The sequence below is a fragment of the Anolis sagrei genome, chromosome 1 (assembly GCF_037176765.1).
Source record: "Anolis sagrei isolate rAnoSag1 chromosome 1, rAnoSag1.mat, whole genome shotgun sequence".
Lineage (NCBI taxonomy): Eukaryota > Metazoa > Chordata > Lepidosauria > Squamata > Dactyloidae > Anolis > Anolis sagrei.
The window spans coordinates 228,636,726-228,657,921 of NC_090021.1; the positions used below are offsets into that span (position 1 = coordinate 228,636,726).

Here is a 21,196-nt window from a genome sequence, read left to right on the forward strand (position 1 = left end):
CTATCACAGATGGCCCAGCAGGATGATGCAGCTTGTGCTTTCCTCATAACATTTCATGTGGGAACATAAAGGAATGTTTCCTTCTCAGCATCGTTTCCAACTTGAGTTCTAATAGAAGCACTGTGTGCTGAGTCCCTGGTCTCCCAGACACTTTCTTCCTCACATGCCTGTGCGTCATAGGTTTCTTCTGTCTGTTTTGAAGTGGGAGGTTTTGACCTCTCCAGATAACATGTATGAGGGGTTGTGCCAAGTACGCACATTCTTAGACTGCAGGCAGATGAAAATCTCAAGTTTTTAAAAGATGGGATTTGAGCCACATGGAGAGGGTCTGGAGAATATCATCAGAAGTGGTTGAAGGGTTGTATCTACACAGGGAAAGCAGCAATAATCCCCAGTAGTTGCTGAAATGGTAGCATAGGGAGAAGTCCAGCTCAGCAGTCAATATCACTTCTCTTTGCTAGTCACTTAAGACACTTCTATATGTTACATTTATATTAGGTTTCTAATAAGCATATTCACTTTCTGGGAAATGCAAACTCTCTGTGGAGTTTTTATGCGGAGAGTAATTCAATTATTCATTTCCAGATTCAGTCACAGAACTACAACTCCCAGAGTTCTGTGAATGGAAAATGGCTGCAAAACCACTACAAGACTGTAATAAAAAATATGCCCTTAGTCTGCTGGCATCAGTAAAAGGAGAATCAAAAGGGTCTACATTGCTTTAGGAGACTAGCCTTGGTTTACTGAAGAACATTATTAATGAAATCAGGCTGTCTCTACCAAAGAGAAAGGCAACTGCATTATATGGCATTGGAAATGGGACCCATGTCCCCTCCAGATGTCCTGGAGTAAAACTTCCAGTAGATACATCCAACATAGAAAATGCCCAGGTCTTATGAGAGTTGTAATCCAAAACATCTGGAGAACACCAAATTATTCATCTGTGCTCTGACTCAGTTTCCTCTACTATGTCTCATTTCATTTCACATCAGTTTTGAGGCAAAATATAGAAGAGAAAGGAAGATGGGTTATCTTTGTAATACAATCTCAACAGGATGAAATCGAAAATCTCCAGGACATCACACTACATGCTTGCAGATGGAATAAGTGAGAACTCTTTTCTTGAACACTGAATAAGACTCAGTTGTTTTCTTACCCAGGCGAGCAGCGGGCATACAACCCTCTCCTCCAGTTTCAAGGCATATTATGAAAAATCTCACCCACAACTTGGAGATTGGAATTAAGAACAAAATTCAGCTGCCATTCTCTCCAAATGTGCCAAAATACGTAACTCTGACAGCAACAATGGGAATAATCGTAGAATGCATCTATTCTGTAGATCTAAAGCAGCTTGACACCAGTTTAACTCCAATAATAATAATAATAATAATAATAATAATAATAATTTATTTGTACCCAGCCACCATCTCCCTGAAGGGACTCAGGGCAGCTAACAAAGCACTTCAAAGTGCTGCGCATAAAATAAAAACAATTGCATAGACATCAAAGCAATAAAAACTTGAACTCAATACTATCTAATCCTCGGACTTGTATTTTTACAAGGCCTTTAGCCTCCTCTGTCAAAAAGTTCTGGAGATTTACCAAATTACAACTCCCAGGATTCCATCACATTGAGCCATGGCAGTTAATCTGGTGTCAAACTACACTAATTTTGCAGTGTAGATCCATCCACAGCCTAAAGAATTCAAAGTGGAAGTAGTCTCTTATAGAAAAGACCCAGAATAATTTCCTTCTCTTTTCCAGGCAAAGGTGTTGACACCATTAGATAGTGAAGAGCCTCTAGCATCACACTGAAAACAGCAGAAGGAAAGTAACTTGAACATGGTCTTGTTATCCAAGCTTAATGGTCACTCCCCCCAGCCGGCCCACCCACAAACACACATTTTATGCTAGTCTAGACATGATATCATAAAGACTTTCTATGTACTTTTGTGCTTACTTACTGGAGCCTACTGGCAATTAGGGTCAACAAAAGAGTCAAGACCTCCTGCTTCAATTTCCTTTGGCAGCACTTTAGGTTCTTTACCTCTAGTCATAAAATTCTTCCAGTCCTCATTTCCTTCCTCAAGCTGTTGCAACATCTCAGAAGCCAAGAGTCATTCATTGACTGGGTATCTCATGTCACTCCATGTTGTTTCCAAACGGGATCAGAACTTTCCCCCCTGTGCCCTTTCACACCAAAATTGCAGCACCCAGAGCCCACTCTAATGCCTGGATCTCGTGGAATCCTGGGATTTGTAATCTGTCAGAGGAACCAGAGTAGCTGCCTGCTGGAATTCTTAAGATCCCTAAACTGCAAATCCCAGGCATCAAGGATCTTTCTATAATAGTACAGTGTGGATACAGACCTTGCCTGTTCACAGGTCATTACAAGGCAACACACTGGCAAAGTTGGTAAGTATAGTTAACACATGAGCATTAATTGTTACTTTTAAAATATTACTTACTAAGGTGATCCCTCATAGTCCGAGGATGATGGTCCTCCAAGTGTAGTGTCTTGGCAGTGGGTTTGTAGGTGGCTGTGGAGCCCTACTCTTGTTCCGCATGTCCTCCCACTGTGAAGACATTGGTTTCCAGGTGGAAGGTGGTCCTGGTCAGGGTTGGCTTGACACACCTTCCTCTTGGCACATTTCTCCCTTTCGCCCTCCAATCGTGCCTCTTCAAATTCTGCAGCACTGCTGGTCACAGCTGACCTCCAGTTAGAGCACTCAGGATAGTCACAATGTGTTAGTAAGTTGTCACCAATGGAAAGTTCTTGTTTTGAACTAAAATAAACAAATGGCCGGAATGACACTTTAAATTATCCTCAAAATAACAAGTAAACATGGTCTATCTATATATCAACTAGCTGTGCCCTGCCACGCGTTGCTGTGGCCTATAGTAAAACTTATCAAAGTTGAGGTAGATATCTGGACTATTATGAATGAGAGGTACCTACCTATTCCTTTCCCCTTTTCCTCCCCCTTTCTCTCCTTTCTTCCTCCTCTCCCTCTTTCTTTCTTTCCTTCTTTCACTACTTGGTTTCATCCTTCTCTCTTTCCTTCATTCCCTCCCCCTTTCTTCCTTTGCCTTTCTTCCCTCCCTGTTTGCTTCCTTCTTTCACTTTTTATTTCCTTTTATTTCACCACCATTATAACAATAACAATAATGCAATGCATTGCCTCTGGGACCTGACACCTCTCCCATTCCCCCTAAAAGGGTCTCATAGGAACAATAGCATAATAATAATAATAGAAATAACAACCTTTACCCGCCACGTGTTGCTGTGGCCAATCTTCCCTCTTTCTCTCCTTCTTTCCCTCCCTCCCTCCCTCCCTCCCTCCCTCCCTCCCTCCCTTCCTTCCTTCCTTCCTTCCTTCCTTCCTTCCTTCCTTCCTTCCCATCTTTCCTTCTCCTCTTCTTTCTCTATCTCTTTCCTTCCTTCCCCCTTTTTCTTTCTCTTCTGCTGTCTCTCTTTTCTTTCCTTCCATCTTTCCTTTTCTTTCCTTTTCTTCTTCCTCTAACTTTCCTTCCTTCCCCCTGTTTCTTTACCTCCCTTTCTCTTTCTTCCTTCTTTCCTTCCTTCCTGTCTTTCCTAGATTTTGACAGGGCAGGAAGGGGCGGGGTGGGGTTTGGAGGTGGCCTGAAGTAAAAGGAGGTAAGATTGGGGCAGGGGAGTGATGGAGCGTGGGGTTGCGTGTGTGTGTGTGCGGCGGGGGGGGGGGGGAGTGATGGAGCCTGGGGTTGCGTGTGTGTGTGCGGTGGCGGGGGGAGTGGGGTTGCGTGTGTGTGCGGCGGTGGGGGAGTGATGGAGCGTGGAGTTGCGTGTGTGTGTGCGCGGCGGCGGGGGGAGTGATGGAGCGTGGGGTTGCGTGTGTGTGTGCGGCGGGGGGTGTGTGTGCGGGAAGCGGCGCGGCGGGGCTTGGAGTGGGCATGGTTTCCGCAGAGGGAACGTTGGCCGGAAGGCCATGTGCGCGCGCGATGGAACTTGCGGCTGGGCGCCAATGCGCATGCTCAGTTGTTTTGCCATTTTGTGAGTGTGTTGTGTTGTTTTTCATTTTGAGTAGATATGTTTGTACCTTGTGGGTTGTGTTATGGGCACGGGAATTTTGGTTAAGATTCGTTGGGGGATTTTTGAGTTTTGTTCTTTTGCCGTTTTGTGAGTGTGTTGTTGTGTTGTTTTTCATTTTGAGTAGATATGTTTGTACCTTGTGGGTTGTGTTATGGGCACGGGAATTTTGGTTAAGTTTCGTTGGGGGATTTTTGAGTTTTGTTCTTTTGCCGTTTTGTGAGTGTGTTGTTGTGTTGTTTTTCATTTTGAGTAGGTATGTTTGTACCTTGTGGGTTGTGTTATGGGCACGGGGATTTTGGTTAAGTTTCGTTGGGGTTTTTTTGAGTTTTGTTGTTTTGCCGTTTTGTGAGTGTGTTGTTGTGTTGTTTTTCATTTTGAGTATATATGTTTGTACCTTGTGGGTTGTGTTATGGGCACGGGGATTTTAGTTAAGTTTCGTTGGGGGATTTTTGAGTTTTGTTGTTTTGCCGTTTTGTGAGTGTGTTGTTGTGTTGTTTTTCATTTTGAGTAGATATGTTTGTACCTTGTGGGTTGTGTTATGGGCACAGGGATTTTGGTTAAGTTTCGTTGGGGGATTTTTGAGTTTTGTTGTTTTGCCGTTTTGTGAGTGTGTTGTTGTATTGTTTTTCATTTTGAGTAGATATATTTGTACCTTGTGGGTTGTGTTATGGGCATGGGAATTTTGGTTAAGTTTCGTTGGGGGGGGTTTGAGTTTTGTTTCCTCGTTGGATGCCCCTAACAAATTTATATATATAGAAGTCAAAGTTTGTGTGTGTGTATGTATACACACACACACATATATCTGTTTGTACCACAAAGGCTATTGCTAGGTGGAGTGTCCCTCTGTCATGTCATTGGGGAAGAAAGGGGATATGTATGAGAAGAAGCGAGAAAGGAAGGAAAGAGCCACAAAGAGAGGAAACAAAAAGAAGGAAAGAAAAAAAGAAAGAGAAGGGAAAGGGGAGAGAGGGGGGAGAAAGAGAAAGGAGATAAAGAAAGAAGGAAGAGAAAGGAAAGAGGGCGTGACATGAAGAGAGGGAAAGAGAAAGAAGGGATGCAAGTAGGGGAGCAACACCCTCTGACACCTGGGAAAAACTTGGAATGTATGCTAGCTTGTTATATATAATGAAAACATTAACATTAATGGTGAAATACACAAAAATGTTGTTATATCCTTGTGATCACAAAAAGTAAAATGTAAAGTTATAGTGCAAAGAGCAGCTGGAGATGACAGAGGAGTGATGCAGCAGGAGAGATGGGATAATAGAAAGTGTGGGAGAAAGAGAGAAGAGGAGTTAGAATGAAAGAAAGAGAGAGGGAAGGAAAGAACAAAAGAGGTGTGGGTGGGAGAATAATAATAACAATAGTAATAAAACTTTATTAGGTTTCTGCCCTTTCTCCCCAGAGGGACTCAGAGCGGATTCCAATATACAAAAGCAAACAATATACAAAAGCAAACATTCAATGCCACCATTCAATGCAAAGAATACGATCTTGCCCAAATCCACATTTGCCTTACCAATGCTGGAAAAGGTTTATTATTCATTTATGTGCAGTCAAATTTCCCATATTTAGGGAAATCTCAGAGTTCAGTACACTCAAAATGCAATGAACAAACGTCATTGTAGGAAAACCATCTTCATGCTCAAGATGTCTCCAGAAAGGACCTTTTATCCATGGCTAGAGGTGCTTTCCTTGGCATTTAGCCTAAAGCTTCTGAGAAACCCAACTATGTAACAGCTTCCTCTTACCATTTATTTGACAAGGGGTAGCTTTTTATAACAGAATCATTGATTTCTTGTGAAAAAACTACATCCCAGAATTGCATCATTATCATAAAAGGAAGAAACGCAAATGTTTTGCATCAAAGAGTTTACTACTATATTGGGTTGCTGTGAGTTTTGCGGGCTGTATGGCCATGTTCCAGAAGCATTCTCTCCTGACGTTTTGCCCACATCTATGACAGGCATCATCAGAGGCTGTAATCTACACAATTTGAAATCACAAGATCATGGAAAAGATTGAAAGAGATTTCATTTTCAAGCTGATTGGACCACACATAGGGAATTGCTCTTGAAGAAAATCTGACTGTAGAATCCAAATGGTTAGAAGGGAATTCAAGACATAGTTTGACATAGTTTGGTTTCCCTTTATTTTGTCAGTACCTGAACAAGAATCAGTGCAGTCCACCATAATCACATCAGCACTTATTGGGCGGGAGAGCAGGGGAGTCTCATCCCTGCAAAACAATTATGCTACTAAAGAGTTACTGTGTAATCATTTTTGAGTTCCATTTAAAACCAGTGTTTGCATTGCTTGGTTGACAATTGTTTTGTCTTTCTTTTTTTCTTTTCTTTTCTTCTTGGTTTGCATTGATTTGTCATAAATAATAAAAAATAAAACCACATTTTATCATTTAGTTTTAGTACCATTAATTGCTTCTCTGCAAAATACTGCTGGGCCAGCTTTTAAGCCAGCCATGGCACACTAAACCCATCTCTGAAAAGAAAGAAAATCCAATAAAGTTCCAATAAGGGGGGGGGGGGACACAAGTAAATGATACAGGCTGAGTTTTTTTCTGGAAGCCACCCAGCTGAGTAGGTTAATTTGCATTCTGTGTTTCATGAAGTTGCCTCACAATTTAAATCCTGCCTAGGTAGTTGCCCTACTGAGTAGAAAACAGCACTCTTTCTAAAGAGTCAGTAATTGGTTAGTCTGGAGGTTTCGCTGAAGCAGTATGTTTTTAGGCAAGAGTCCCTGGGTGGAGCTACACTATAGAATTAATTCAGTTTAGAAGCCATTGATGTGGCTTAATGCAACAGAATCCGGTGAACTGTAGTTTTGCAAGGCCTTTAGCTTTCTCTGCCAAATAGTACTGGTGCCTACGCATAGTACAACTCTAATGATTCCAACTCACAAATGTTAAGTCTATTTCCCCCAGACTCCACCAGTGTTCACATTGGGGCACTTTGAGTATTTGTGCAAAGTTTGGCCCAGATCCAGCATTGTATGAGAACACAGTGCTCTCTGGATGTAGTTGAACTACAACTCTAAAACGCAAGGTCAATGCCCACCAAAAGCTTCCAGTATTTTCTGTTGGTCATGGGAGATCTGTGTGCCAAGTTTGGTTCAATTTCATCATCATGGAGTTCAGAATGCCCTTTGATTGCAGGTTAACTATAAATGATAGCAACTACAACTCCTAAATGACAAAACCAACCACAGCAGTATTCAAATTTGGGCATATTGAGCATTTGTGCCAAATTTGGTCCAGTGAATGAAAATACATCCTGCATATCAGATATTTACATTATGACTCATAAAAATAGCAAAATTACAATTATGAAGTAGCAAAAAAATAATTTTTGGTTGGGGGTCACCGCAACATGAGAAACTGTATTAAAGGGTCACGACATTAGGAAGGATGAGAAACACTGTTCTACAGTGTCACTGTCTTCAAACAGCTTCCACCTTTCTCAGGCATCTTGCCTGAACGTTGCACCTTCTCCAGCATAGCCAAGGGCCACTAGGAGGCAGTTGTGCCCCAAAGGAACTAGAACTGGAACTTAGGAACAGGAACAGGGGTGTGACTATACAATGATGTGGGAGGGAGGGGGACAATCCTTCTCTGTGGTCTGGCTTTCTTTGATAGCAGTCTCAAAAATCTGCCTGCTCCTCAGGAGCGGACTTGTCTCTTGGGTTCCTCTTGTGATAGACATGAGGTCGCTACATCCCTTTAGCCATTGAAGATGAGCCAAGAAGACTGACAGAGTCTCCTTTTTGAACCACAGTTTCCACTTCTGTGGGAAGGAAGCGGTGTCCACAGGAACTCTGCTTCTGCTCCGAGGAGGCAGATTAACCCACAAAAGGTTAGTCCAGTTTCTGGTTGCAATTTTGAAAGAGGGGCGGAAGGAAAAATTAATCTGGTTCAGAGCTGTATTACTCAGTAAAGGTCATTCATACCAGTGTGTGGGCATGAACTTTACAACGCAACGAGTTGCATATATATTGAGATATAAATCTCCCTGAGTTTCATGGAGCTGGGTTGTTGTAGATTTTTCAGGCTGTATGGCCATGTTCTAGAAGCATTCTCTCCTGACATGTCACCTGCATCTGTGGCAGGCATCCTCATGGAGGATGAAGCTTCTTCCTGCAGGTAACCGGGTAAAGGATTGCAGCTAAACTTGCTTTGCTGCAAACAAACTACACTTTTCCTCTCTTGGCAGTGAAAGATGTGAAGGATAATCTGGTCAAGGGATGCCAAAGACAAATAACAATGGCTGCTGGGAGATTCTAGATGTCTCATATTTAGTGCTGCATGGGTCTCCATGCAGGCACCATCATTTGGCCTTAGAAATACAACTGCTAAGACCTAAAATCGAGAAGGGCAGTGTTATATAGATAAGGCTGAAGTCCTGTATGTATGCATACAAGAGTAAGTCATGTTGCACCCAAGATACTCATTTCTCCATAAAAAGGTTTTTACTGCATCATGTGTATATTTTACAAGTATCACAGTTACCTGCACCCCCAGTGATGCAATGGGTTAAACCCTTGTGCCAGCAGGACTGAAGACTGACAGGTCAGAGGTTCAAATCCAGGGAGAGCACAGATGAGCTCCCTCGTTCAGCTCCAGCTCCCATGCAGGGACATGAGCGAAGCCTCCCACAAGGATGATAAAACATCAAAAACATCCAGGCATCTCCTGGGCAATATCCTTGCAAACAGCCAATTCTCTCACATCAGAAGCGACTTGCAGTTTCTCAAGCCGCTCCTGACACAAAAATAGCAGTTACCTGCAAGTAGATACTTTGATATTATGTGATGAATAGCGTCTGAGTTAATTAATTTAACAATAACAATAATCAGTTCCTAACTTATTTAAAATGCTATTTTAAATCTTCTAGTTTTATGGTCTTTTCTTATCAGTCCTAAAGACTTTATTTCTGAAGAAAAGCAGCCAAAATTAATTACTAGAGTAAAGCATTCTTGTAACATAATTACTCATTGTAATGCATAATAGCATTGGGTTTTTTTTAATTGATATTTTTATACAGTTTTAATTTACAACGAAAGAGGGGGAACAATCATTGTGATAGAAAGTCACAGAATTTAGACAGGTTGTGAAGGATAGAATTGTGGGTGGGTATGGGTGGGGAAAGGAGGGGGATGAGAAGATAGTGGGAGGGGTTGTTGGGGTAGGGGTATACACACATGTATATACAACTTCCGTTCAGTCCACAGAGGGTAGTTGTTTGTCTCCTTTATTCTTTTGCCTTCTTCTCGTAATTCTTGTTTCTTTCCCCATAGAAATTTATATGTCCAGTTTGATTTTTCCTTTTAAGTATTCTTTAAGGTATTTCCAATTTGTTTGTTTGTTCTTATTCTGCTCCTCTAGTAAGCACGATAGGCTATCACAGTTCCTGTAGTCTATTATCTTCTTTATCCATTCTTCCTTGGAGGGAATCTCTTTACTTTTCCATTTTTGCGCTATTAGTATTCTAGCCGCCGATGATAAATAGAAAAAAAAAATTTCTTCATTTTTCCCTAGCCCGATTTCCATTATATTTAGTAGGTAGTATTCGGGTTTTATGTCAAATTTCGTTTTTATAATGATTTGTGTATGTTCGTGTATCATTTTCCAGAAAGCTTTTATTTTTTTGCAGCTCCAATACATATGAAAATAAGTGCCAGCTTCTTTTCCGCACCTCCAGCATCGGTTATTAGGGTTTTTGCTAAACTTGGCTAGTTGGACCGGAGTCAGATGCCACCTATAGAAAACCTTAAACCAGTTCTCAACAATATTGATGGATTTGGTGTACTTCAGTTTGGTTTTCCATGCTTGCTCCCATTCACTTAATAAGATGGAGTGACCTACGTCCCTAGCCCACTTGACCATATTCTCTTTTACCACCTCCCTCTCAGTGTTCCATTCAAGCAAGTTCTTATATAATAATCTAATCAATTTTTTGTCTTTTTTCATGATTATATCCCAGCAGCTTTCTTTTTCACTGAACCCAACCTTTAGATCTTCCTTGAAGCACTGTTTGATTTGCATATATTGTAACCAGTTTATTTCTTTGTCTTCTCCCTTCAGTTCTTCCATTGATCTCAGGTGCCATTCGTTGTTAATTTTTGTCAGCAATTGTCTGTAATTGAGCCATCTGTTTTTCGGTATTTCTCTTTTGTGATGAGCCTCAACTGGCGACGTCCACATGGGTATTTGAGGGTACATGACATTTTTATATTTATTCCAGATTTTCAATAGGGCGGCTCTGACATAGTGATTGGTAAAATTGTATTCTATTTTCGCTTTCCCATAACAAAGGTAGGCGTGCCACCCTCTTCTTATATCGTGGCCTTCTAATGTCAACATTTTCTTTTGCTCTAAAGTGGCCCATATTTTAACCCACGATAACGCGCAGGCTTCAAAGTATAACTGTATATCTGGTAGTCCCCATCCTCCCCTGTTTTTAGCGTCCGTAAGATTTTTAAATTTTATCCTTGCCTTTCCTCCATCCCATATGAAGTTCCTAATATCTTTGTTCCATTTTTGAAAGCATGAGTTCGTCTTGATAATTGGAATCATTTGGAACAGGTGTAACATCTGAGGCAACACGCTCATCTTGATGGCTGCAATCTTCCCAAGTATGGACAAATTTAGGTACTTCCAGTTTTTAAACTTCTTTTGTATACTACTCCATACCTTGTCATAATTGTCCCTAAACAGATGTATATTAGAGGATGAGATTATGATGCCCAAATATCTGACTTTATTTGCCACTTCTATTCCTGAGTTCATAAAGATTTTCTCCTTTCTCTCTATCTTGACATTTTTTGTAATAATTTTTGTTTTATTCCTATTTATCTTCAACCCAGCAAGTTTCCCAAATTTTTCGATTTTTAGTATCCATCTTTGAATGGATTCTACTGGATTTTCCATAATACAGACCACATCGTATGCGAAAGCTAAAGTTTTGTATTCTTCCGTTCTAATTTTAAGACCTTTTAGTTCTTTGTCATTTCTTAAATCTTCTAACAGGACTTCTAGCACTAAAATAAACAATAAAGGGGACAGGGGGCACCCTTGTCGCACCCCTCTTTCTATCTCAATATTTTCTGTGCGCAGGCCATTTACTAGTACTTTTGCTGTCTGTCTTGAATAAATTGTCTTAACTGCGCTTAATATAGAGTAGCCAATATCCAACTCCTTTAACATTAGATATAGGAAGTCCCAGTTTGTTTGATCGAAAGCTTTTTCTGCATCAAGAAAAAGCAATCCTACTTCCTTTTGGCGGTTTTTCTCATAGTACTCTATAACATTAAGTATTGTCCTTACATTGTCTCTCATTAGTCTGCCCGGTAAGAAGCCTCTTTGGTCTTCTCTGATTTTCCCATTTAGTAGTAGCTTAAATCTTTCAGCTAATATGCATGTAAATAACTTACAATCGCAATTTAGCAGGGTGATGGGCCGGTAGTTTTTAAGTTGTGTAGCCTCTGTGTTTTCTTTATGTATTAGCGATATATAACCTTCATGCCAGGTCTCCGGCATTTCTTCCCCACTCAGGATGCCATTCATTATTTCTTTCAAACAGTTAATTAGTTCTTCTCTAAAAGTTTTATAATACATTGCTGTCAGCCCATCCGGGCCCGGGGCCTTATTGTTGGCCATCCTCTTTATTGCTCTTACTATTTCATCCTCTTCTATTGGTTTGTTTAATGATTCTCTTTCTATATCTGATATTTTAGAAACTTTTTGGTCTAAAATATACTTCATGATATCCTCTTTTGTAACTTCATCTTTTTTGTACAATTTTTGGTAGTATTTTCTGAATTGATCTGCAATCTCTCTTTCTTTTGTGTAGATCTTACCTTCTTCTATTATTTGTGTTATGAACTTTTGTTGTCTTCTCTTCGCCAACTTACTTGCCAGGAATTTGCCCGGCTTATTGGCCTTAGCAAAAAATTGGGCCTTTAAATATTTCAATTTCCTGGCCATTTGAATTATCTGTGCCTCGTTCACTTCCTTCCTTAACAATTCTATTTCTAATTGAAGTTTTTTATTTCCTGGTCTTTTCTTTAGTGTGTCTTCTTTAGCTTTTAGCTTCTCTACCAATTTTTCCTGTTCCTCTTTTCTTTTTTTGCTTTTGATGGCTCCTTGCTGTATTAGATGTCCCCGGATAACCGCCTTGCTAGCGTCCCACACTATTCCTAACTTAGTTCCTTTGCCCATATTGTTCTCGAAATATTCCTTTAATATATTCTTATTATGTTTTATGTCCTCCTCTGATTGTATTAGCCAGTCATTTAATCTCCATCTTTTCTCTTTGTGACTAATTACCATTTCGAGCTTCAGTGGACAGTGGTCCGTGAGCGTTCTAGGCATTATTGTTATCTTCTTGGTTTTTATAACTAAAGATTTGGACATCCAGCACATGTTGATACGAGACCATGTCTCGTGTCTGTTTGAAAAAAAAGTGTAATCCCTTGCTTCTGGGTTCAATGTTCGCCATATGTCTTGGAGATGGAACTCTTTTTGTATCTGTATAAAGGCTGCTGGTAGGTTCCCTCCTTTCGGGTCCCCCCCTCTTGTTCTCTTTCCGGATCTGTCTATTTTGTTATCCAATACTCCATTAAAATCCCCTAGTATTATGATATTTTCCATCCTATGTTCCGTTAGTTCTTTCTTTAGGGCTTTAACGTAATTGGACTTGGCTCCGTTGGGGGCATATATATTACATATAAGTACATTTAACCCCTTTACTTTGCATTTCACACCTACCATCCTCCCATCATTATCCTTAAAAGCCAATTCGGGTTCCAGATTTTCTTTAATATATAATGCCACCCCTCTCTTTTTTTGGGGCGCTGATGAATAAAATAGCTTTCCTAGATATTTATTTTGCAGGTGTGCAGAGTGTTTTTGCATGATGTGCGTTTCCTGCATCGCTACTACGTCGCACTTTAAACTCTTAAACATATTGCTTATTAATTTCCTTTTATTCGGGCTGTTCAGCCCGTTAACATTATTCGATATAATTTTAAACGCCATCGTCCAATTTTATATCTGATAAGTCCTTAGTTACTATGTCCTTCATTCCTTGTTTGCCATAATCCTCTGGGGAGGTTTCTCTGGCTCTTTTTTCACCTTTATTCCTTTTGGTTGGGTCTAGTGTATTTGTTATCTCCATATCTTCTCTATCCGCTTCTCTCTCTTCTTCCCTGGGTGGTTGTCTTCCCGCTTTCTTTTTTTTGTCCTCTTGGTCTTCCTTAATTTTTTGGTAAAAAATCTTGGCTTTTCTACCGATGTTATCCATTGTTTTTCTTCATTGTAGGTAGCCATTATGCCCCCTGTCCTTTCCCATCTAAGTTTTATATGTAACTTTTTTAATTCATCTGTTAGAAAATAGTATTGTTTTCTTTTACTCAAGTCCGAGATTGATATTTCCTTTAAGATGATCACTTTCTTGCCTTTGTAAGTTGTAGGTTCTCTGGTATTATTTTTTATAATTTGGTCCCTTAGATGTTTTCTTGCTAGGTGGGCCACGATGTCTCTTGCCGTCCCTTTCTTTTTTGCATACATTGTTTGCACTCTGTACACTCTGTCTATATTTTTGTCCATCTCTTGAGTCGACACATCTAGAATCTTTGCTGTAATTTCAATTACTGTATTCCTTAGGTTGTCTTGTTCATTTTCTTCAATGTTCCTAATTCTGATTTGATACTCTGTTTCGTTTCTATCTGTTCTTTCTTGCATTTTATTTATTTTTTCGGTTAGCTCTTCCAATTTGTCCACTCTTTTATTTGTTTTTTCCAGAGTTTTCTTCTGTGCCACATTCTCCTTTTTTATGTCATTGATTTCTTTTTGCATCGTATTCATCTCTGTTTTGACAGCCTGTATTTCTTCTTTAATTTCCTCTCCTAGTTTCCCCATTTCATCTTTTATCATCTTATCCAATTTGGATTCCATCTTCTTTTGGGATGCTTGTATTTTTTCTTGTGTCTCTTGTAATTTTCCTTGTGCCTCTTGGATTTTAATTAGCTCTGCCATTATGCCCGCAGTGGATGACTCTTCTTGGGCTTTCTCAACTTTTTCCCCTATCATTTTCTGTAGTTTTTCTCCCTGTAGGGAGTGTCTTCTTCCTTGTGGCAATTTATTGCCTTTTGTTGCTAGCATTTGTTCCATCTTTTTCCCTTTTATATTGCGGGTTCTCAGTAGTTAGTATATTCCCAATCGAGTTTGCTGTCAGTTCTAACTTCCTTATTAATTTGTTTAATTTAGTTATTCCTTCCAGCCTTCACCAAGTTTGCGTTCCTCTTATCCGGCTATGCCTGGTTTCCAACACTTCTATTTCGCCTTCCCGTCCTATTTCTTTGTCTAGTATATTCTTCTGGTTATTCCTGCTTCTCTTCTTTCTTCTTTCTTTACAACCAAGTGTAGAGCCCTACATCTACTTTTACAATGGTCTATTCACAATGATTACAATCATCATCAATTTTATCAGGTGCTAGTACGCTTTAAAGTGCTTTAAAGTGCTATTCCAGTTATTCAATTGCGTTAGCTCCTACTATATATTGTCACGATTACATACAGCCATTCATTACACAGGTCTTTTCGGGAGTATCCTACATATGAGATATGACATATAACCTATAAAAATTTACCTTACTCAATATAACTTAATTTAATATATTGAGAGTTTAGTTAAATATAAGTACCATTAAATACAGTTACATATATTAAACAAATTCAATCTTAATATGTTTAGGTATTAATTTTAAACCTATTTATTGAACTGGGTTGATTACCTTTGCTGTTTTCTTCTCTTTTTTTTTTCCTTCGTCAAGGTTAGCTTCCAGCTTCACTCTCCTCACTCTACTCTCCCAGTAGCTTGGTAGTGTGTAAGTTAGTAAATTTGCGGAGAGGAGTGTCAGCAGCCTACCGCCTCCATTAAGCTTCACAAGCTCCAACTTTGCAGTTTTCTTCTCATTCCCCCCACGCCAAGGTTGCTTCCAATCCAGTGTTTGTTATTCCCTTCTACTGCTCTCCGTAGTAGTGGTGTAGTAGTTTGGCCTTCCTCAGTTCTCTTTCCTCTCTCTTTAGTGATCTTCGTCTTGCTGTGCTGTGCTGTGTTTTTTGTCCTTTTGTCCTTCTAGCTTCGTTTCCCTTTATTTCTTTTTCAGCTTTTCAGCTTTTGGGCTTTGTTCCAGCCTTCCTCAGCCTTTTCGACTCTTTCCAGCCTTCCCTTGCTTTTTGTGGCTCCTCTGACTGCTTTGGCTTATTTTTTATTTACTCTTTTCAGCAGCTTCTATGGGTAACTTATTTCAATAAATTCTTCTTCTTCCTTTTTTCCTCTGTTTCCCTTATCTCTCTTGCATTCTTCTTTCTTTTTGCAGTTAAGTAATTAAATAGTTTATGGAGGCAGTAGGCCGCATGCCGTTCCTATTAGGTCGGCGTCCTCGTCCCGGGTCTTATCTTATCTTCAAGGTTGTTGCTGCTAGCAGGGTTCCTACCAAGGTCCCTTGCCGCTTGTGTACCTTGAAAGAAGTGCCAACACGACCTTGTCCATCGTCGTTGGGGGGAAATATTGGTCCCCGACCCTGTGGGAGAGGTTTACAGCTCTGAGCTTCAGGAGCTTCAGCAAGCTGCTGCAGCCTCCATGCTTGCCTCCACCGGAAGCATTGGGTTATTTTTTAAAACACTATAAGATGCATCGGATCAAAAGATGAACTTTCCAAACTCTGGCATTGTTTAGTAGTTCTTTCTCATCCACAGTTTCACATTCTGTAGTTTCAGTTACCAGTAGTCATCTGTGGTCCAAAAATATTAAAAGGAAAAATTCAGAAGTAAGCTATTCATAATTTTAATTGTACACTGTTTTCTCATATTTTTATTACAGCATACTATTCTATCATTAATTGTTGTTATTAATCTCTTATGATAGCTTGTAAATAAAGAACAACATTCAAAACAGGGAAATTCCAGACAAGAAACAATCAGGGCCAGCTAGTCACCTCCCAACAAAGGATTCCCCCATGCAGTAAGCAGTCAGACCTGGAAGCTGCAAAGACATTTAATGCTAATCAAGGTGGCCAATTGAAACATTCACACCTGCCTCAAGAGAGACAAGAGTTCTTTCTCCCATCCTGGACCTTCCACAGATATATCAACCTCACTTGCCTAGTTTCCAACAGACCTCACAACCTCTGAGGATGCCTGCTATAGATGCAGGTGAAATGTCAGGAGAGAATGCTTCTAGAACATGGCCATACAGCCTGGATAACTCAAAGCAACCCAGATAGCTAATTGTTCAGAAACCCAGGTTGAGCATTCCTCATCTGGAATTTCAAAATCTAAAATTCTGCAAAATCCAAAATGTCCACATGCATAACTGAGATAGTGAAACTTAGCTTTCTGATAAGTTCATTGTACACAAATTTTGTTTCACACACAGATTTATTTAAAGTATTGTATACAATTGCCTTCAAGCTATATGTGCATAATGAGAAATCTTGAAGATGGGACCCGAGTCTAAAAATAAAATTCATATCTATTTCATGTGTAAATAAAACAGAAAAAAATTGTTTTTAGACTCAGATCCCATCTTCAAAAATGTTCATAATTCATATGCATCCGAACATCAAAAGTCTGCATGAATACACAAATTTCAAAATCCAAAAAAACCAGAATACATAATGCTTCTGGTCCTAAACATTTCAAATAAACTATGCTCAGTCTGTATAATATTTATATAGATCTAGGGAATGTACACTCAGATGGAGGCAAGAATGGTCATACAAATTATTCCCCCGTGTCCATTCCTCCTGGTACAACCAAACCCTTCATGCAACTAGATTCAAGGTGGAAACAAAGCGGACCTCCAGATGTCGTTAGACTGCAGCTCCCAGCATTCCTCACCACCAGCTACTATAACCAGTGTTATTAGGACCTCCAGTCCAGTAAGATTTGGTGGATAAACTGTGCCAGATTACAAGAACTGCACATCGTTCAATTGACTTTCTTATCTTTCCCTGTTATCACATTGTTATCTGTTTTGAAGTTCACTATGCAGATTCCAAATCTGAGGTTAGCTATGAAATCAGGTCTTTTAGGAATAAGAGTTTCTCTCCTTTTCTCTTTCATCAGACATTATCTCTCTTAGCCTGAGAAAGAAGTCACCAATCATTCCTAGCATTAATAATAGCATTTTAATCTAACTTTCCCTCATTTTCCCTTTTCTTTACCCAAGTGACTCTTACACATTAAACTCTTGCTTATTGCCTGCAGCTTCTGGCCAATACACTAAGGAGACTACCTACACAACTGATAATAATGTCACCAAGCAATAACAACATAATGGGGAAATGCAAGTAGTTAGCACAGCGGTTCTCAACCTGTGGATCGCCAGGTGTTTTGGCCGACGACTCCCAGAAATCCGAGCCAGTTTACCAACTGTTGGGAGTTGAAATCCCAAACATCTGGGGACCCACAGGTTGAGAACCACTGGGTTAGCACATTAATTACTGGTTTCATGGACAAGATAGAGCCCCCGGTGGCGCAGTGGGTTAAACCTCTGTGCCAGCAGGACTGAAGACCAACAGGTCGCAGGTTCGAATCCAGAGAGAGACGGATGAGCTCCCTCTATCAGCTCCAGTTCCTCATGCAGGGACATGAGAGAAGCCTCCCACAAGGACGATAAAACATCAAATCATCCGGACGTCCCCTGGGCAACATCCTTGCAGATGGCCAATTCTCTCACACCAGAAGCGACTTGCAGTTTCTCAGGTCACTCCTGACATGACAAAAAATTTTTTGACAAGATGGTTCCCTTTGTATCTTGCCGAATGAAATTTATCTGACCACAATAATTTCCAAACTGTGTTAGCTGAGCCGTGCACAGCAGACTATCAAATGTTTATTTTAAAACTATTTTTAAAAATTTCCTTTCCTGTCACAGAAATGCATTTTATTCCTTCAATTCCCCATCCTCTATCTTATTGTAAACGCTGTTTTCCTTCTTGCTGATACTGATTCAAACAAAAAAATATCTAGGGGTACAAATGTTCCCTAGGCTACTATTCTCTTTTCACATAGATAAAGCCTCCCCCCTCCCCCCAATTCATAAAAGACTAATATTTAGAGAGGCTTCTCCGCAGTATGGAAGATGTATTTCTCTAGCACGGATAGTCCTCAGAACGCCTTCTATCCACCTTGTTTTCTACCTCTTGAGAAAGGCTGAAGGGCCCCTTGGTGGGAAAGGCTTCTGCTACCAATTAGGTTGCTGCAATAACTTAATTGATTCCTGATTTACAGAGCCAGATGGTTGACAGTCTCCCTTGAAACGTCTATTACATCTTCTTTAAGAGGTCAGAAAAAGAATGCATTCCTGCTCTTTTTTTGGTTGCTCTTATCTGTAGAGTAATAACAACCACAGGCAATGCCACACTTATACTTTTCTTCCTCGGTGCCTTCCTCCCATACACACATGCACACACAATAAAAGTGTAACAGCTTTTCTTTTTGGTTAGGTTTCCAGTTGTCATTGGCCACCAATTGGCCTATTGTCTTATTATGCCTAAAGAGATGGCTCCTAGCAACACCAGGCAATAGGCACTGTGGCTATTTGGTTTTTCCTTCCATAATGTATTAAAAAAGAGAGAAAGCAGTAGAAAAACATGGGAGTCTTATAAATGCAAAAGCCTATCTCCAAATAAAAGTTCATGATCGCAACAACTTCATGCTTGTTTGTAGTCTGGACCATTGTGCAATACAAGATGTGATATATCACTCAGAGGACTAATCATCAACCATCCCTAGTCTATGGAATGACTTGGTGGAAGAGATTTGACAGCTGAACAAGCTATTCAAACTTAAAATGATCAAGGGTCTGGAGAACAAGCTCTATGAGGAATGGCTTAAAGAGCTAGACATATTTAGCTGAAGAAGAGAAGGCTGAGAGGAGATATGATAGCCATGTATAAATATGGGAGCGGAAGTCATAGGGAGGAGGAAGCAGGCTTGATTTCTGCAGCCCTGGAGACTAGGACGAGGAACAATGGCTTCAAATTACAAGGAAGGAAATTCCACCTGAACATTAGAAAGAACTTCCTGACTGTGAGAGCTGTTCAGCAGTGGAACTCTGCCCCGGAGTGTGGTAGAGGCTCCTTCTTCGGAAGCTTTTAAACAGAGTCTGGATGGCTATCTGTAGGGGGTGCTTTGAATGCAATTTTCCTGCTTCTTGGCAGGGGGGTTGGACTGGATGGCCCATGAGGTCTCTTCCAACTCTATGATTTTATGATTCTATGAAAGCAGAATTAAAAACCCATCTGAACTATGAATTTTAAATTGGCATTTCATTGGTATGGGTTATTTTAATGTGTTTTAATCATACATTTTTAATATATATCGTTTAATGTTTTTAAATGTTTTTATCTATATATTCTACCTATGTCATACCCCACCTCGAGCTTTGAGGAGAGGTGGATAAGAAATTATTATGATTATTATTATTATTATTATTCCATCAGCTGTAATGATTCATCCAGATCAGAATTTCAATAATAACAAACACATTCAACAATGTTAGTTGTGTCCTTGGACTTGCTACAGTCCCCATGATTTGGAAAGGAACTGTAATTGTTGATCTGACTTTCAATGATTTTGTTGAACAATAACACTGGATATTGTGTGTGGTTTCTTTTAGGACAAACACTTTTAAAAGCACAGATTATGGCGGAATTCAACTCAAATGATACACAGGAGCTCATCATAATTTACCTCTCGAAGCCCTTCTCAGCATTCATCATTTTAACCAATGTCTTTATCATCCTTGGAATCCTCTTCAATCGCAAGCTCCATGGGACCACCAACCGGTTCTTCCTGAGCCTACTGTTTGCTGATCTTCTGGCTGGAGCTGCCCTTCCCTGTATCCCTCAGATGTCCTTCAAAATGGAATTGGAATACCACACTTGCTTTTTAAAACATGTGGTGCCCAATTTCCTCTTCCTCTCTTTCTTAGCCAATCTGCTGGTGGTACACTATGTCAAGTATGTGTGTATCATGCACCCACTACACTACCAGAGTTTCTGGGTGCATCGCTGGGCTGGGCTTTACATAGTCCTAGCCTGGACTGCTCCTTTGATCTTTGCAGCCCTACCACTGGCTTGGTACCAGTGGAAGTCAAATGAAAACTGCTCCTTCCATCTTGTCTTTCCCATGCCTTATCTCTATGTAGAAACGTATGGCTTCCTCATTCCATCCATCCTTGCCATGGCCTTTATGTGTGTCCAGGTCCTATGTGTTGCCCAAAGACATCTGAAGAACATTACAAAACTCCTCCATTCAGTGACTCAGAGCCAGGCCCCTTCAGAACTGGAGCAGCAACTGGAACTGAGAAATGCTAAGAGCATCGCCAGCGTGTCTCTCATCTTCTTGGTCTGCTGGGTGCCATACATTGTTTGTTTAAACATCTCACTGCTATCTTTGAAGCATAGCATCAGTCCACTGGTTCTCACTGTTGTTACTTGCGTCGGCACTGGTAGTGCTGCTGCAGTGCCCATCATCCTTAGTCTTGGCAACCAGCAGTACACACAATTTTGGAGGGACTTGGCCACCAAAGTCTGTGCAGGCTGCTGCCAGGGACAGAGGTGCAAACAGAAGCAAGCCAAGTCAAAACCAAAGTTACCACATGACAATGTTCAAATTGCAGTGGCAGACACAAGTAGAGCGCAAGCTGATACCTTCAGTACAAAGTCATTACCTGAGTCCCTTCAGGGAGAGAGGGCGAGTTAAAAATAAACTATTATTATTGTTATTATTATTATTATTATTTTCCCACCAGCAGCAAGAAAGAAACAGGAGAAACAGGAAAATAGAGATTTGAGGTTGGGGAGTGGGGGCTTGATATTCTGAGGAATGATCTCTACTTCCTGTGACCTTGTTGTTGCTGTGTGCTTGCAAATAATTTCCATCTTACAACAACCCTAAGTCAAGCTGTCAAAGCATTTTCTTACCAAGACTGTGACATGCACAAAGTTACCTAGTGGATTTCCAAGACCAAGGAGGGATTCAAACCCTGGTCTCCAGAGCTGCAGTCCATGTTCATGCTGCTAACAACAAAAGGG

The 21,196-nt window shown here is 40.3% G+C and overlaps 1 protein-coding gene across 1 annotated transcript; it reads left to right on the plus strand.

Annotated features, from left to right (window-relative positions):
- The first annotated feature begins 7,719 nt into the window (after positions 1–7,719).
- GPBAR1 (G protein-coupled bile acid receptor 1) lies at positions 7,720–20,887 on the plus strand. Its single transcript, XM_060754968.2, has 2 exons — positions 7,720–7,941; positions 19,777–20,887. The coding sequence occupies exon 2, from the start codon at positions 19,803–19,805 to the stop codon at positions 20,862–20,864; it is 1,062 nt and encodes a 353-aa protein (XP_060610951.2). The 5' UTR covers positions 7,720–7,941; positions 19,777–19,802; the 3' UTR covers positions 20,865–20,887.
- The last annotated feature ends 309 nt before the right edge of the window (positions 20,888–21,196 follow it).